Below are 13,192 nucleotides of genomic sequence, written 5' to 3'. Positions count from 1 at the left end.
GGGCTGTGGCTGTGCAGTTGGAGATGTGGCAGGAGGAGGAGTAGGACCTGGAGGAGGAGGAGGACTGGGGGGACCTGGAGGAGGACTGGGAGGACCTGGAGGAGGACTGGGAGGACCTGGAGGAGAGGGAGGAGGAGGGCCATCCCAAAGCTGTGTGTGAGGTGTAATTTGGCCCCTCATACCTTTCTCCAGAGCCTCTGATATGAGGGCCTGACACATGGCTTTTTGGCCCTCCTCCATCCTCTGCATTTTATATGCTATGAATGCAGCAATGTTCTCCTGCATGGTGTGTGGTGCTCCCAGGACCTCTGTAGCCCTCCAAAAGAATCCGATAGCCGCCTCCTCTAGGGCACTCATCCTACTGCCACTTTCTCTTTTCAGGGGGGGTGGAGGGACCTGCAGATCAGCCAGCCGGCTCGGCCCGGCCACCTCCTGGCTGAGACTTCCCTGTGTATGAAAAAGGGACATAGTTGTAATGTTTTGCATCATCAATCACAATCCTAAATTAGTACTCCCAACTAACATCTAGTTAACATCATTGATTGGACAAGCAGAAATATTTAGAGGAATGCTATACCTGGCTCAATCTGGGCTCCTCCACATGCGGCCTGGAAGGCCCAGGTTGGGCGTCAGAAGCCTCAGCCGGGGGGGGAAGGAAGCGTGGAAGGAAGACTGGAGAGGGATGGCCTGGGTTCAGTCTGGCCTGCCAGAAAGTGCAGCCTGTCGTAGTACAACATCCTGGGGACATAGATGTCATCTGCTGCTCCGGATCTCTGTGAATCCAGGACTTTCTTGCGCTCCCTCAGATATGTGCTCCTCAGGCAACCAATTAATATCTTTAAATAAGTGATGTCTGCCGTGGGGATCACCTGCTTCACAATTTCACACAATTGCTCCAGTGCTGCCTTCCTCTTTGCTTGGTTCTTGAAATGGGGGTGGGTAATCTCCCACAGACAGGGCAGCTCACTTAGCATATCAATGAATAGTGACATGAAGTCAGTATCTCTCATTAAGATATCCATGTTCACTGCAAGACACAACACAAGACAAAGCCTAATGTCAGACAAAACTCTCCTAATCTTGTTACAATATAGGCCTCAATCTAGAAGCAGTATAGGCACAAGTTTGTCTCTTACCTTCGTTCTTACGATCGGCGCGTCCAATGCTCCTTCCTCCGCTCACAGATCGTACGTAATACGCACGCGTGTTACGCTTTATACACACTGCGCATGCGTGTAACTCCGCCCGCCCCTGACGTTCTTTCTAGTGTATTCCCTTTTCATTCGGCGCAGTGGGTGAAGAGCTTGATGGCAGAGTTACAGCAGGTGCATGCTAATTCTAGCAACGAGGAGGAGGAGGAAAGCCCAGATCCAGGCACGTCCCGATCCAGAAGGAGATGTTTTAAGGCCACAAATATGTCGTTTGGGGAGATGTTGGAGATGGTAGACATCATGAGGAAGTCCGACTATGACGGAAAATATGGGCCTTACCCCCACCCCAACATCCGAAAGGCCAAAATCATTGGTAAAGTGGTCCGGAGTCTGGAGAGGAATTTCGGGGTACGAAGATCTAAAGATCAGCTCAGGAAGCGGTGGTCGGACCTGAAGTTGAGAGAGCCAGAGCAGTACCGAAAGATCCGGAGAGTGCTGCAAAAAAGTAAGTAGTTGTGCTGTGTTCCTATTCTTTCTGTCTTTATTATGTTCGTTCTGCTCCATATGCTTTTATTAATTGTAATGTTTAAAAGGGCAACTTTAATGTTCATGGGCCCATTATTCGTTCGTATCAAACATTTTTATTTCGGCCTCTAGAACACCATTGTTTAGGCCATATGCATTTTCACACATTTTTTGGGGCCTACTTGGATGCCAAATATTTGTTTGTGTAGATGGGTTTGTTACTAGAATGAAATGACAACTAGATTCTGTGTAAGGAGAGGACACAGAGCAGCTGTTTTCACATCTGGACACTGGAGCACTAGTGTGGGACCCCAGAACACCATTTTTATTAGGGGGGGCACACAGGTGCTCCAGTGTATACTATAGGGGGGTCTCCATCTGTGAAGCTTGTACCAAACAGGTAAAGTATTGCAGCTTGACAAAGGGCAATAAAAAAAATATACATCTTGGAACTCGGCTAAAATAGACAATTGTACCCCACTTCCAAGCAATGTTTCCTATTTCTAGTTCTGCCATCAAATATCTGTGTGCTAATTATACCATTTTTGTTTTACATAGGGGAGAAAAGACTCGGAGGACAGCCCTCATCTGAGGAGACCACAGACCCCCCACCTATGGAAGAAGGTGAAATACCCCCAAACGAAGAAAAAGAGCAGGAGGAAGAAGAAGACGTGGTGGAGATTGGCACCACAACAGGTGAGTGTCTGCGACCACAGACTCAGGCAAACGAGATGGATGGTGGCAGATTTTTGAGACCTTTTTTTTGTTCTTTATCTCTTTTTAGGTGATCGTGATGTGAGGGATCCTGAATGCTTTACTTCAGAAAGTGCCCAGATCCTGATCGGGGAGATCATGGGGTGTAATCTCCAATTGCAAAACATCCAGAAACAAATCAGTGATGTTATTAAAAAAAATAATAACATCATTGATGTTTTGGGGCGAATTTAAACCCCACAAAATCACCTGTTTTATTGTGGTCCAATCTTCCAAAAATTTTTAAAATGTTTAGAAAAGCCAAATTTGGAGGATGCACACAGTGTGCCAACATGTGCTATCTGCCATCGCGGGAGATCAATGGACGCGTTTTGGGGGTGCAACACCTTCCTCAATTATAAAGTAGCGGTGAGGAAGGGCTTTCTCCCCCAAAACACGTCCCTTGATCCCCCGTGATGGCAGATAGCACATGTTGACATTCGTAAATTGGTGTGCATCTTCCAAATTTGGCTTTTCCAGGGGTGATTTCCCCCCATCTGAACGCTATATCAAACACAGTTCCTAAATACTGATGTCTGATATAGCCTTCAGGTTTTACCTAATGTGAACTTTGTAAGTTCAAGTTTTTTGGCTTTCTTGTTGGTTTTACACAGGCCTGTTTTATCTGAAATGGTTATTTCGAGTTTTGATAATGCTACTGCAAAAATTGTTATACAACAAACATGTTGGTTTGTTTTAAAAACCTTTCGTAAATGCACATGTGATTGTGCAGGTATAAAAAAGTGCCTTACTCAATAATGTGTGGATTATTGTCTCAACACTACAACACTTTTGGGGTGATGTAATTGCTGTTTTATGCAAAAATGGGGGTTATTTCGTAAGGGAAAATACACTTTGCACTACAAGTGCAGGTTCAGTGCAGTTGCAAGTGCACTTGTAGTGAAATGTGTTTTTGCATTTAGGAAGTACCAGCCAACAGTGTTTTTTATAAGGTTACCCAATCACGCCATTTTCTGCACTCCACACATTTCTGTCAGGGTCAGCTAAAACAAACACAAGCAGTAAATGGCCACAAAGAATTTCTTTTGGTTGTTTTTTATTTGAAAAAGGTGTCACAGATTGTCTGGCATATTGATAGCCCCCCTACCCGCAAAGAACTCCAGGTATCGTAACCGGACATCACGGGCATTCAGGGAGGGCAAGCCAGGACGGCCGCTTTCAAGCGCCATCAGTGTTGATGGATTTGGGATTCCGGCCTCAGGCCCAACTGAGCCAGCATAGTTGGCTGAATGTTTTCGTAGAAAATTATGGAGAACACAGCAGGCAAGTATTATATGGTATATGAAAAAAATGCGCCGCGCCTAGGGGTGTAACTGAATAACTGTAAATCTAAGTACAAATCATAGATAATAAAGCGTGCAAATCAAATAGAGCCTAAAGCTCTGATCACTTACTAAGATCACCTGCTGTGTGAGTCCTAAAGCTCTGATCACTTACTAAGATCACCTGCTGTGTGAATCCTATGACCAAACACACTAAAAAATAACTAGTGCAATAAAACACAAAGTGCAATGTGCATAGAAAAACGTAATAAGATAAATATACAATCCACAGTGATTAAAATATAATCATTCCTAATAAGGTGTATATGCTAAAAAATGTTACACATATGTAGATCCACTGTGATTAAAATGAAAAAGAAAAAAAATTAAATAAAACAATATATATATTCGTAAAACACAAACAGAGTAAATCAATCACATGCATGGGCGAATTGAAACTATAATCGCCCTAATAAAAGTGTTCAAATCACATCCGTGAAAGAATCTTCCAATCCAGTAACATAAAGTGACCAAGTTCAAATAAAAGTCAGTGTAATGGTGATGGTTCAAAGAAAAAGTTCCGGTTTTGAATCAAACGTGCCCAAAGAAAAACATGCTGTGAAGTGCCTTGGTGACCCCCAATGTGATTGCGCTCACCTTGGAGCGTGTGACACAGGTTTTAATTGTGTCAATACACGCTTTTGGAGCCACCCCTGGGCTCAGTATTAGGTACAGCTGATTCCCACACTAGATTCTTTATGGCTCCACTCACATCAGACCATATAAAAGAAAAAGGCTAATATAGTATAATACCGTAGGATACTTTTATTAAAATCACATCCAATCCCCACATGGGGTACTCACATTTATAAGGTGCTCATGTGCACCAAACATAACATAGGAAAAAACGGCTGTGCGGCGTGCTGCGGGGTGTGAGAGCTCCACAACCCAGCTCTGTACTGATCGCTCCGTCCTGGCCCCTCCCCTACGCGTCTTCGACACGTAGGGGAGGGGCCAGGACGGAGCGATCAGCACAGAGCTGGGTTGTGGAGCTCTCACACCCCGCAGCACGCCGCACAGCCGTTTTTTCCTGTTATGTTTGGTGCACATGAGCACCTTATAAATGTGAGTACCCCATGTGGGGATTGGATGTGATTTTAATAAAAGTATCCTACGGTATTATACTATATTACCTTTTTCTTTTATATGGTCTGATGTGAGTGGAGCCATAAAGAATCTAGTGTGGGAATCAGCTGTACCTAATACTGAGCCCAGGGGTGGCTCCAAAAGCGTGTATTGACACAATTAAAACCTGTGTCACACGCTCCAAGGTGAGCGCAATCACATTGGGGGTCACCAAGGCACTTCACAGCATGTTTTTCTTTGGGCACGTTTGATTCAAAACCGGAACTTTTTCTTTGAACCATCACCATTACACTGACTTTTATTTGAACTTGGTCACTTTATGTTACTGGATTGGAAGATTCTTTCACGGATGTGATTTGAACACTTTTATTAGGGCGATTATAGTTTCAATTCGCCCATGCATGTGATTGATTTACTCTGTTTGTGTTTTACGAATATATATATTGTTTTATTTAATTTTTTTTCTTTTTCATTTTAATCACAGTGGATCTACATATGTGTAACATTTTTTAGCTTATACACCTTATTAGGAATGATTATATTTTAATCACTGTGGATTGTATATTTATCTTATTACGTTTTTCTATGCACATTGCACTTTGTGTTTTATTGCACTAGTTATTTTTTAGTGTGTTTGGTCATAGGATTCACACAGCAGGTGATCTTAGTAAGTGATCAGAGCTTTAGGACTCACACAGCAGGTGATCTTAGTAAGTGATCAGGGCTTTAGGCTCTATTTGATTTGCACGCTTTATTATCTATGATTTGTACTTAGATTTACAGTTATTCAGTTACACCCCTAGGCGCGGCGCATTTTTTTCATATATCATTTATCGCACGGTCATGAATACGTGATCTGCGCCTGCAGCCGGGTAGCTGTTTGGTTGAATTTCCATTAAGGCACTGGATAATTGTGGCTCGCAGGATTTTTTTCCATAATTAAGTATTATATGGTTCAGTTTATACTCCGCCATATGGATGGATGTCAGAAATAATCGGAACCGGCTGACCATGATTCCAAATGTGTTCTCCACCACTCTTCGGGCTCTGGCCAGCCGGTAATTAAAAACCCTCTGTTCCGGGGTGAGGGTCCTCATCGGGAATGGCCGCATCAGGTGGTCCCCCAGCGCAAACGCTTCATCAGCAACGAACACAAATGGGAGACCTTCAACATTGTCCTCTGGAGGTGGCAAGTCCAAGCTGCCATTCTGGAGACGCCTGTAGAACTCTGTCTGGGCGATCACTCCACCATCGGACATCCGGCCATTCTTCCCCACATCCACATACAAGTACTCGTAATTAGCCGACACCACCGCCAACATCACTATACTATTAAACCCCTTGTAGTTATAATAGTACGACCCCGAGTTGGGTGGTGGGACGATGTGGACGTGTTTCCCATCAATTGCCCCTCCGCAGTTAGGAAAGTCCCACCGCTGGGCAAAGTGGGATGCCACAGGCTGCCATTCATGTTGCGTGGTAGGAAACTGTTGAGGAAAAAACAATAAACATTACTATTTTTTCACAGAAACATGGCAAGCAGATTAGACACAAACATTATGGGGCAACCTCCAGATAGCATTTATTAAGGGGAATTTAACAACAACAAAGTATAAGGTACACCTATCATATTCCCCCTCCCCCCCCCTCTCATGGGCCATTTCTAACATTATAGGGGGGGAACTCTTGGACAGGTAACCCTCTTCACTTCATTTAGAGATGAATGCCTAAATAATGGGTATTACTTGGAACAGCCCCTCCTTAGTTACACTATTGGCAGCCCACTGGACAGGTAAGAAGTGTCATAATACAAAGATATAAATACACACTGTACACATTTGAGCACATTTGGACATTCTGCTATTACCTATCAAGATCATAATAGGATACAAGAACTGTAAACAGTACCATTGGAAAGTATACAGGCAGGCCCTTGCACTACATGCTTTGGGCAATTCATCCATAAATCTGAGCACTAAAGAGATGGGTATAGTGTGTATGGGTTTGGCAAAGTCAGCAGATAGATGATTGAGGATAGATGGAGAATTGGGATCAGCTGACTTAGCAGTTGGGGGAGGGAGGGTTACAAAAAAATTGGGGACACCACAAAAAAAAGCCTCTGGCCCTCTGCCTGAATTTAAATCAAAAATAACATTTCCAAACATTTTAGGGGGTGTTTGGGGTAAAGCACTACTATGGAGCTGAAAAAATACATTGTTAAGTGACTACATGAGGTGAATATAGGGCCAGGAGACACCATGCTGGGGAGGTTATTGAAGGGCAAATATGTATGAAGGACCTAAAATGATAATTATATAAAAATCCAGCATGCATGAGAACAAAGGGGACATTCACAGCATATTACAATCATGGTAATTAGGGAATGAGGAAAGAAATACAATATATTAGCAAACATTCAATACCATAAAATGTGATATAAAAGGATAAAAATCTTACCTTCATATACTCTTTCTGCAGGACCTGGATGATGGCAGAACAGGTCTCTGGGATAATGATCCCCAGAGCCTGGGGGGAGATGCCTGTCGAGAACTTGAGGTCCTGCAGGCTTCTCCCTGTGGCCAAATACCGCAAGGTAGCGACCAACCTCTGCTCCGGAGTGATGGCTTGCCTCATGCAGGTATCCTGCCTGCTGATATAGGGGGTCAGCGAAGCCAACAGACGGTGAAACACGGGGTCCGTCATCCGGAGAAAGTTCCTGAAATCATCAGGATTATTCTCACGGATCTCACGGAGCAAAGGCATATGACAGAACTGGTCACGCTGAAGCAACCAATTCTTGGTTCATGAACTCCTCCCCACCCTGTTCATGGACTGGACTTGTGTCAAGGTCAGGACCCCAACACCAAGCCCCCGCACAGCACGAACTCTACGAGGAGTACGCATACGAAACATGGCTAGAAAACGGTCGGCTGCTCAGAACGAAGTAACAGAACGCACTGAAGAACAGCAAGGCCTGTGAAGAGCGACCTGAAAACCAGTAACGAACGAACAAGAATACAGTGACTAAAGTCACGCAGAACTTGCTTGCACGCACTGAAGAGCAGATACAAACCCACAAGCACAAACTGAACGGCAGAAAACGATCTGAAAGCCACGAGTCTGAAAAAGCGCGAATCGTCTCTCACCAAACTTTTACTAACACGAGATTAGCAAAAGGAGCCCAAAGGGTGCCGCGCTTGGTTCTGAACCGGCCTTTTCTAGTCTCGTCGTACGTGGTGTACGTGACCGCGTGGTTGTCGATCGGAAATTCCGACAACTTTGTGCGACCATGTGTAGGCAAAACAAGTTTGAGCCAACATCCGTTGGAAAAAATCTGAGGATTTTGTTGTCGGAATGTCCGAACAAAGTCCGACCGTGTGTACGGGGCATTAGAATTTGTGTAAATTTGCAAAATGGACCAGTTAATTTAGAACTCACTTATGCTGAAGCTGTTCAGCTCCACTTGGGACTACTTCTTTAAAGTGTGCACTTAGGCCTCCTAAGGAATGCCTATGTGCTTGCTCTTGGATGATAGCAAGTGCATCCATACTTTTACTGTTAGTTAGGGGAACACCTCCCTAACACCACAATAAGCCATGCACATAAAATGGTGATTCATGTCAGCTGTATGTTGCTGGGTTCTGTAGTAGAATAGATTTTAATCCTTGGAGCTAATTTTTTCAGCATTTTTTAGGGCTTGAGCCAGTTCCTTCTAACTCCTAGTTCACCCTACTTCGTAAAGGTGTTCTCCTAGCACTCCCTAATGATGTGTGCTTATTGTGCACAAAAAACAGATCTTCATATGGTCAAAATACTTTTGACTGTGTACTTAACTTTAGCAAGCAACAGTGTAAAACAGACACTTTTCCTGAAACAGTTTCCTTATTGGCAGAGGCAAAAAAATTTCCCAAACATCAATGCTACACTATTATTAAATGGGATGAGTTCTGCTTCCTAACAATAACATATGTTTGCATAAATACAAAAGATGATCCTTGTTTTACTCCAGGCAGACTATATTTTATACTATAACAATATGGGTATTATTCATTAAGCAAATCTAATTTTGAATCTACTCCCTTTCAGGGAATACCTGGAATTCCTGGAAGTGAAGGTTCAAGTGGAACAAAGGTACAGCATACCATTACATTTTTTTTCTTTCACTTTTTTTTAAAGAAATCAAACCTATGGAATTAGATTTTCTGAAAAACTATGGCTTAACTTTCTAGGGTGAAGCAGGATCTCATGGAGAACCTGGTACGAGAGGACCTTCTGGAATTCCAGTAAGTTTAGCAACAATGGCATGCCCATGTTTAAAATATGTATATCATTAAGATGTATCAAAACAGATTGTTTCAGTAAACGTATAAAAAAATACTGGCAATGAAGTGATAAATATGGCAAACTTTTCACATAGCATTCTTTTGAGGCCTTCACTTGCTATCAATCATCAGGCACAGTCCAAGCCACTGACAACAATTACTATTGGCAGAAGTGAAAAACAGCGTATGTCAAATAAGCTGCTGGCATCTGAAGCAAAGAATTTGATTGACACATAGGAAAGCAAATAGTACGTGAGAAGCAGATGAGCTATACCTGCAGTATATATATATATATATATATATATATATATATATACACAGTATATATAGTGCTGTGCAAAAGTTTTGGGCAGGTCTGGAAAATGCTGTCAGTCAAATCATTATTTAATGTAAAAACTCTTTGCTTTCAAAACAGCATCAGTTCTTCTAGGTACACTTTCACACAGTTTTTTAAGTTCCTATGTTTTAATGCATAGGACATGGAAACAAGGCTAGGTGACTCAGCTATGCCCAAAAACATAGGAACTGGGATGCAGAAAATTGCTGCAGGTGCTCTGGATCGATGAGTCAAAATTTTTAATATTTGATTGTAGCAGGAGACAGTTTGTTCGCGAAGGGCTGGAGAGTTGTACAATAATGAGTGTCTGCAGGCAACAGTGAAGCACGGCAGAGGTTCCATGCAAGTTTGGGGCTGCATTTCGGCAAATGGAGTTGCAGATTTAGTCAGGGTCAATGGTGTCCTCAATGCTGAGAAATACAGGCAGAAACTTCTGCATCATGCCTACCATCAGGGAGGAGTGTGATTGGCCCCAAATGTATTCTGCAGCAGGACAACAACCCCAAACATACAGACAATATCATTAAGAACTATCTTCAGTGTAAAGAAGAACAAGGAGTCCTGGAAGTGATGGTTTCACAATGGGAAATTTTCCTCTGATGGGACTTTATAAGGCAAGAGTCTTGAAACAATATATCAAAAAATATAATATAATTTTATTTATCAAAAAGTTAAAACATGACAAGAAATGATAAAAAGGAGGTGGAATGCCAACAATTTCAGATGGTGATAACACAAGGAGTATACATGACTAAATACAATGATACACTTAACCCCACATGAGCTGTTTCAGCAAGAAAGCTATACAACAAGCCCCGACGTGTTTCAAGGTTTATAAATGTTGGGACCTCTTCTTCAGGGGCTGATGGTGAGGTATGTACTTATCGTGTTACTCCTAAGCCAACATCGAGTAGCATCCAGCTTCAAGAAGAAATGGGGCAGAATGGTTTGCCGGCAGGGCTCAGATCTGTGAGCCGATGCTGTCACCAAAAGACCAAGCACGTCCACAACCCAGGACAAGACACAAAGGGCGTCCTACCACTTATCGTGTGACACTACAGGTGTCTGATATCATAGGGTATGCCTGTCAGCTGTTAGCACATGGAGGGTAAGTCACTCCTGTGTGGGATAGGGAGAGAGGTATCGCATAAGGCACTGTCTGGTCTATGGTACCATTGAATCCCCCAATGGGGAAAAGTCACATGAGGGAGGGGGAAAGCGATGAAGCCCCTGCAGACAGTAGCTTGGGGAATGAGCGGCTGCACGTTCAGTCTGATGCCTGTACCAGCATGGAAGTGATGGTTTGGCCCCACAGAGCCCTGATCTCAACATCATCCAGTCTGTATGGGAATATATGAAGAGACAGAAGGATTTGAGGCAGTATACATTCACAGAAGAGCTGTGGTTAGTTCTCCAAGATGTTTGAACATTGTCCATTCACACCCAGAGCCAATGGCTCCTGCTGCTGTGTGAGCAATGAGGAGAGAGATACCTGGGAGAGCTGCTGCTCTCATGCACATCGCTGGATGGAGATGGGGCTCAGGTAAGTGTAAGGGGGGCTGAGGGGGAAGCTGCACCCAGAAAGTTTTGTACCTTAATGCATAAAATGCATTAAGGTAAAAAAAAAAACTTCTGCCTTTAAAACCACTTTACCTGGCCAAGATTTTTACACAGTACTGTATATATGTACAGTACCTCATAAAAGTGAGTACACCCCTCACATTTTTGTAAATATTTTATTATATCTTTTCTAATTTCAAAAGATTTTTATTTTGAGAAGAAAGAGCAATTATACAAAACAGGATTGTACATTGTCAGGTATAGGCATTAAGAAACAGAACAGTGTCCAAGTAGTAAACATTATAACAGTTTTCTACAGCACACATGTACTATATGTGGTCAAGGATTCCAGGGCTCAGTAAATAGTCTAACACAAAACAAAGGAAGGGTGTCAGAGATGCTATATGCTGTCGCTCAAGGGCTCGTCTTCTGCCCGGCACCCCATATGGGAGCACACTGTGCCGGGCCAAGGGTCCTCCATAAAATATCGGAGATTCGGGTTCTCCCTATAAGAGCTTACATCTCAAATAGAATTACATCTCTCAGGCGTGACCGGAAGCAGATGGTGGTGCTAGTCGGCATGGTGTGAGTGTGTGTGACCACCTCGCTCTCCCCGTTTTCATGAACGAGCTGCCCCGGGGATAACCACTGCATATTTCTCCTATGCTGGAGTTACGAGATGTAAGCTGTAAGCTGCGGTGACCTGTCTGCCTTTGTGGTCTCCTTCCCGGTTACTCTCTCTGAGATCTCTCTATCCACAGCCTGATAAACACAGGCGCAGTACGAGTGAAAGCCGAGTGAAATCCTCGCGAGAACAGGGAGGAGGGGACAGAGCCCAGCTGCGGGAACTTACTGTTGGCGAGCGCCCGCCGTGAAGATTTCAGTGCGTGCACCAGGAGCCGGAACAGTATTTGCTGCCCAGAGGAGCAGGAGGTGATAACGCGATCCGGGAATAGAAGTGAGTACATGCAATAGACCCGGCAGTGCTGCTGGGGAGAAATCAGCTTGATTTGTAAAGACCTGCGGGACGAGGTATTGAACTCTTTCTCTTTCGTTTGTTATCTGGTGGTAAAGTGGAGGAGGAAAGTAATTATTTCAGATGAACAGAACTTCTGGTGGACTGTAAAACCCGCTATTGTTTGGGGGTAGGATAAACATTAGGATTGCTGGTGAAGCTGATTAAGGTCCCTAACATTGAAAGTGTTCTCCGGAAGCAAGGAAAAAGGGGTCTGAAATGGGCCTAATATGAACATTTTTTTCATACACCAGTAATAAATGACCGTGTCATTTTCTTTTCACTCCTTTACCTGACTGTTGTAAATCTCAGCATTAACAAACAGAAAGGGCAGGAGGTTAACCCTGGAGGTCATTTAATACTGTTTTGCTGGCTCCCAGGAAACCTGAATTGCTGCTTTCCATTAATATCTCTACAGTAGAATAGATATGATGTCAACGAGAAGGAAAGGTGATGAGCAAGCTAATCAGGAAAACATGGGAGCTCAATCCCTTCGGTCGGCCAAAGACAAGGAAAAAGGTGCTCAGCTCACAGTGGCGGGCGCAACTGCAGCAGCTGTCGCAACGACCGCCAAGTTAGAGAGAATGATCCATGTTACGGATCATACACCAAGTAAAGGGGGGCTGCAAACCCAAGGCAAATCAACTGCGGACAGAAAGAGCCAGGGGCACCTAAGTATGCCTACAGGGACTAAAAACCTCTCAAGTAAAGGGTCAGGAATGGCTGGGAAGGAAACAGAAACTTCTATCAATCCAATACCGCCAGCAGAAGAAGAGCCCTCCCTGAAAGATATCTTCCTAGCAATTAATGCATGTAAACAATCCTTGAGTGAATTAAGTAACCAAATGGAAGATATTAAAGGGGAACTAATCCTGGTAAGGCATGAACTCAAGGAAACTGTGGAAAAAGTAACGGAAATGGAGAAGAGAATAAGTCAGATAGAAGATGATCTGTATCCCATGAAGCAAGAATCTGAAACATGGAAAGCGAAAATAGATAAACTCACGGAAAATTTTGATGAAATGGAAAATAGACTTCGGAGGGACAACGTAAGGGTGGTGGGACTCCCCGAAAAGAGTGAAGGCTCAGACCCAATAGCA

General features: G+C 43.5%; 1 protein-coding gene across 1 annotated transcript in view; it reads left to right on the top strand.

Annotated features, from left to right (window-relative positions):
* LOC141140001 (uncharacterized) overlaps positions 1–13,192 on the top strand; it is a 407,741-nt gene that overhangs the window by 327,694 nt on the left and 66,855 nt on the right. Inside the window, exons 18-19 of the mRNA XM_073626689.1 lie at positions 8,945–8,989; positions 9,088–9,141. Of these exons, the coding sequence (XP_073482790.1) occupies positions 8,945–8,989; positions 9,088–9,141 (99 nt within the window). The remainder of the gene's footprint in view (positions 1–8,944; positions 8,990–9,087; positions 9,142–13,192) is intronic.

This window comes from Aquarana catesbeiana, linkage group LG04 (assembly GCF_042186555.1).
Source record: "Aquarana catesbeiana isolate 2022-GZ linkage group LG04, ASM4218655v1, whole genome shotgun sequence".
Classification (NCBI taxonomy): domain Eukaryota; kingdom Metazoa; phylum Chordata; class Amphibia; order Anura; family Ranidae; genus Aquarana; species Aquarana catesbeiana.
This window is presented reverse-complemented; position numbering and strand designations above follow the sequence as displayed.